This window comes from Anomaloglossus baeobatrachus, chromosome 4, assembly GCF_048569485.1.
Source record: "Anomaloglossus baeobatrachus isolate aAnoBae1 chromosome 4, aAnoBae1.hap1, whole genome shotgun sequence".
NCBI lineage: Eukaryota > Metazoa > Chordata > Amphibia > Anura > Aromobatidae > Anomaloglossus > Anomaloglossus baeobatrachus.
The window spans coordinates 688,856,382-688,861,866 of record NC_134356.1 but is presented as its reverse complement, the minus strand read 5'-3'; the positions used below and the strand labels follow the sequence as shown (position 1 = coordinate 688,861,866).

Below are 5,485 nucleotides of genomic sequence, written 5' to 3'. Positions count from 1 at the left end.
GATGGCACAATAGTTTTTGTGATGTTTTTTTAACGGTGTTCACTATATGGTAAAACTTATGTATAGGTATGATGCCTGAGGTCGTTGCAAGTTTGTTGACACCAAACATGTATAGGTTTACTTATATCTAAGGGGTTAAAAAAATTCACAATTTGTCCAATAAAAGTGGCGCACGTTTTGTGCCATTTTCCGAAACACGTAGCGTTCTTATTTTTTGGGATCTATAGCTCAGTGACAGCTTATTTTTTGCGTCTTGAGCTGACATTTCTAATGGTACAATTTTTGCGCAGATGGTATGTTTTGATCGCCTATTATTGCATTTTGCGTAAAACTTGCTGCGACCAAAAAACGTAATTTTGGTGTTTTGAGTTTTTTTGCCACTACGCCGTTTACCAATGAGATTAATTGATTTTATATTTTGATAGATCGGGCATTTCTGAACGCAGCGATACCAAATATCTGTATATTTATTTATTTTTTAACCCTTTCATTTTCAATGGGGGGAAAGGGGGGTGATTTGAAGTTTTTTTTTTATTTTTTAAAACTTTTTTTTTTACTTTTTATTTTATTTTACTAGTCCCCCTAGGGGACTATAGCGATCAGCAATCTGATCGCTGATCGCTATCTGCTGATCACAGCTATACAGCTGTAAACAGCAGAAATAGTCACTTTCTTCTTCCCTCTGCTCCCGGCCGAGGAAAAACGAAAGTGAAACTTCGTAGCTGCAGGCGTCATCACATGACCCTGTGCTACGATGGCAACCACCAATAGTCACGTGATCATGCACGTGACTTCCGGTGGGGGCGGCGGTAAGTAAAAAACATGGCAAGGCGCATTTAGATCTTGCTGCCAGACTTTGGCAGCAAGATTTAAGGGTTTAATGGCCGCGGGTGGAAGCGATTCCACACGCGGCTAGCAGGCACACATGTCAGCTGTTGAAAACAGCTGATATGTGTGCTGACCGCCGCCGCCTGCCCGCAGCAGGGGGCGGGGCTTAACGGGACATGCTCCATGATGGATATATCCGTCCTTGGTCGTGAAGGGGTTAAAGGGATCTGTTTGCAGGGCACTGGAGACTGGAAGGTGACCTGGAATGTGTGCATTGTCATATTGTGGTAACATCCCCTGATGAACCCCAAACAAAGTGGGGGAAACACGTCGGGATTCTTCTGGGAGTTCATTCTCCAGAAAGATAAGTTTACCCAACTGGGATTCAAATAATTACGGGTCCATGAACAAATTTGATGGTCGAATGCACTGGGTAGCAGACCTAAGAGGCTACCTGTAATACTCCCTCCCCCCTATTTTTTCATATATTGTTAGAGGGGAGTGAGTGCGTAAAAATTCCGATTGGGGAATTTTTCTATGACCAGCAATCATACTTAACATTTACTAGTGTTCTGACTATGCACCTAGTATGATTGAACCACTTTGACTTCAGCACTATCTATACCCCTTTGGGCTTTGGGTCAATTTTTGGCACGCAGTTAGGTTTTAGGGTGTACTAAGGATAGCCGACGTTGAGCGGGGGCACCCAAAACTGTATGGTGTATTAACCTCCGCGGCTAGGAAGGAGAAAGACTAGGGATTTATGACCTGGCCCCTATCTATACATCACAGCGACATCCCTTTTTACGAGTAAAATCATCTTAGGCTATACCTCACCCTCCTAGATTAATATTCCCTTTAAGTACATCTAGCTTTGCACAACCGGGTGTGTGCTCACTGACTGATATAGCTGCATATGAAAAATATGGCTTGATTTAATTATTTTAATATTTATAAATAAAAATTGATTTTAGAGAAATTAGTCTTTTGGTCTATTAGCACCCTTCTCTAATACCCTGCGACCGGGTCTCCAACTCCTCCGGTCCCAGGCCACCGTCTGCGACATAACCGATGTCACCCAGGAAGCTAAAACTCCCTCAGCTCCTCACTCTCTGAGGGCTACTACTCGACTGACTATGTCCCTCCCACCAGTCTGCCTGACCCCTAGGCGGGTGGCCCTTTTCCAGCTAGACCACCCACTGGTGTGCCTGACAGGGTGTGGTGTGTGTGAGGTGTGGTTAGGATTTGAGTGCTAATGGGAGCAATACTAATAGTTAGGATCCCAGAACCATGGAGGGTGAGTTCTGCACCATAAGAGAAAGTAGTGCAGTTCCCTGTGACACCCTGATTAGATCAGGGGCATCACAAATCTCAGTATTCGACAGTAAACATGGTGCTGGCAATTTTTTTTGTCCCATTGGCAAGAATTAAAGGGAACCTGTCATCAGAAATTTAGCTTTAAACCTAAACATTTCCCCCTCTGCAGCTCGTGGGCTGCATTCTAGCAGGTTCCTGTACTTTTTGTGGCCCCTTTTAAACTAAATTAAATACTTTATAAACTTGTACATTTTGCTATGTAAATTTTGTATGTAAATCGTCCATGGGGACGAGCTCTCTGGTGACCATTGCTGTTCCTCCTGCAGACTGACGCCGTCCCCCCACGCTCCAATTCGTACATCAGGACGTCGGCCACTGTGCCTGAGGTGCCGCCCACGCCAGGATCGCTGGTGACGTGTGTCACAAGCACGAGATTATGAGCGGCGCTGTGATTGCATCGCAAGTGCCCGCCCATAATCTGGACGCGCTTTCCCCCACTGCCTCCAGCGTTCTGCGCAAGCGCTCGCTGGCCAAATGACCCGACGTCACCTCCTTCCCATCTTACCCTGCAGCAGGGCAAGATGGGGAAGAGGTGACGTCGGGTTATCTGGCCAGCAAGCGCTTGCGCAGAACGCTGGAGGAAGAAGGGAAAGTGCGGTCATGAGGTTATGGGTGGCACCTGCTGATGACACTCACAGCGCTGCCCATAACCTCGTACCTGCGCAAAACGTCACCAGCGGTCATACGTGCACACAGTGCACAGTACCGCTACAGTCGCATAGCGCATGCGCGGGGACCACGGGCGCTCAGGGGCGGCGTCCTGAGATATGAAATTTAGCATTGGGGGGCGGCGTAAATCTGCTGGAGGAACAGCAACGGTCAGCAGAGAGCCCGCCCCCATGGACGATTTACAAAATTTACATAGCAAAAAGTACAAGTTTATAAAGTATTTAATTTGGTTTAAAAGGGGCCACAAAAAGTACAGGAACCTGCTAGAATGCAGCCCAGGAGCTGCAGAGGGGGACACGTTTAGGTTTAAAGCAAAATTTCTGATGACAGGTTCCCTTTAAATTGTAAACTGTTAACACTTCTGAGAACTTGTGAATTACAGGACATTTGAATCAAATAAATAATCTCTAGCTCTCACTTCTTTAGTGTTTTGGAGTATGTTCACATTCTTAATATGGTGCCTAAATTATTTTAGATTCATAGGACAATTTTGATTGGCTTTTTACCTATAGTATCCGTCACTCATGAATCGGAAAAGCTTCTACTTTGGTAAATATGAAAAATACCCTGGAAAAGAGACTGAGCTACTTTTCTGATATTTTTGATTCAGATACATGATGCATTGCCAATATAATAGTAACCACTTATTATAATAAATAATGGAGTGATTAGAGGCTTCTTCCATTCAGCGGCTTAGCAATCAATCTAAATCACCAGTCTCATCTGAGTTTCTAGATTGTGATTAGCTGGATCCTGTAGGAATCCTCCATGTTTACCTGACATTACAAAAGACGTCAACACCTGGGAGATTTCACCTTTACACGAGAAGAACCAGCAACACTTACACATCGTTCCATGGATGTAAACCTCCCAAACTTCTAGTGCATCTCACAATAGTAGGTGGAATAAAGTATTTTGTTACAGATTTTATGTGATGCTTTTCAGAAATTTCAAAATTTATTTGCTTAAATTTTCTACATTTTTAGGAGAAAATAATTCTTGGTCTTTCATTAAAATAAAAATGATGTGTGAGGAGAATCAGACACAAGTCACTCAGATCCGTCTTCTCGGATTCCAAAGTCTTTCCACATACAAACCTCTTCTATTCATTCTGCTCATCCTGAGTTATGTATGTATACTGGTCGGAAACCTTCTCATTATCCTGTTGGTGACCATTGTTGACCACCTCAAAACCCCAATGTTTCTCTTTCTGAAACACTTATCCATTGCAGATGTCTTAGTGACGACCAGCGTAATCCCCATGATGTTGGACATAATGTTTAACGAGGAGGGTATATTGTCCTTTTGGAGTTGTGTCTTGCAGCTGTATGTGTTTGGTATTTTTGGATTTGTTCAATGTTTATTAATTGCAGTCATGTCTTATGATCGATATTTGGCCATTTCCCATCCTTTACGTTATTCCTCACTAATGAGTCCAGATCTTTGCCTTTGGTTGGTTATTGGGTCGTGGTTTTTAGTCAGTGCGCTAACATCAAGTGAGCTGATCATTTTTATTCAATTTAAATTCTGTGGCTTGAACTCCATCGACCACTTCTTCTGTGACTTTGGTCCTGTAATGGAATTGGTGACTTCAGACATTTCCATATTGAGGTTGCAAGATCTTGTTTTTGTCATTTTTATGATATTTTTTCCATTTGTTCTAATCATTAATTCCTACTTTTGCATTTTCTTTGCCATCCTTAAAATTTCTTCCATGGATGGTAAAAGGAAAGCCTTCTCCACTTGTAGCTCCCACTTGACCACAGTGTGTTTATATTATGGTACCCTGATCGCAGTCTACATGACTCCATCCGATGAGAGCTCAATCAATATCAACAAGTACAGATCCTTATTGTATTTAGTGGTGACGCCATTGATGAATCCCATCATTTACAGTCTGAGGAATAACGAGATTAAGAGAGCAATGCAAAAATTGAGTCACATTTTGCAAAATGGATGGAGAAGATGACAATTTTAGCCCAAAGATACTATAACATATCAAGATTTTGTTATATTTTAAATCAAAAGTTGTACTTAGTATCAAATTTCTACCCTTTTTTATTATTAGGAAAGTTTACAACTTCTTTACAAGCTGAGAATTATGATATAAAGTCACAGCTAAAGTTTGCAGTGCAAAAATATTAGATCTTTTGGATCAACTTGACATCCATTGTGAGCCTAAGGGTCCCATCACACATAGCGATGCACCATCGATCCCACCAGCAATCCGACCTGGCAGGGATCGTTGGTGCGTTGCAACATGGTCGCTTGTGAGCTGTCAATCAGGCAGTTCTCACCAGCGACCAGCGACTCGTGTAACGATGCTGCGCTTGGTAACCAGGATAAATATCGGGTAACTAAGCAAAGTGCTTTGCTTGGTTACCCGATATTTATCCTGGTTACCAGCATACATCGCTTACAGGCGGCCAGCGCTGGCTCTCTGTATACGCAGCTAGGGTACACATCGGGTTACTAAGCAAAGCGCTTTGCTTAGTTAGCTGATATTTACCCTGGCTTCGTGTGCAGGGAACCAGCGCTAGCCGCCTGTAAGTGGCGTACACTGGTAACCAGGGTAAATATTGGGTAACCAAGCAAAGTGCTTTGCTTAGTT

The 5,485-nt window shown here is 43.0% G+C and overlaps 1 protein-coding gene across 1 annotated transcript; it reads left to right on the top strand.

The window, feature by feature from the left end:
- Positions 1-3,895: 3,895 nt before the first annotated feature.
- LOC142302906 (olfactory receptor 10A7-like) lies at positions 3,896-4,843 on the top strand. Its single transcript, XM_075344011.1, has one exon. The coding sequence runs from the start codon at positions 3,896-3,898 to the stop codon at positions 4,841-4,843; it is 948 nt and encodes a 315-aa protein (XP_075200126.1).
- The last annotated feature ends 642 nt before the right edge of the window (positions 4,844-5,485 follow it).

What these genes read in the sequence shown, in the direction of transcription:
- LOC142302906 (XM_075344011.1), top strand. Translation starts at nt 3,896, where the DNA reads ATGATGTGTGAGGAGAATCAGACACAAGTCACTCAGATCCGTCTTCTC.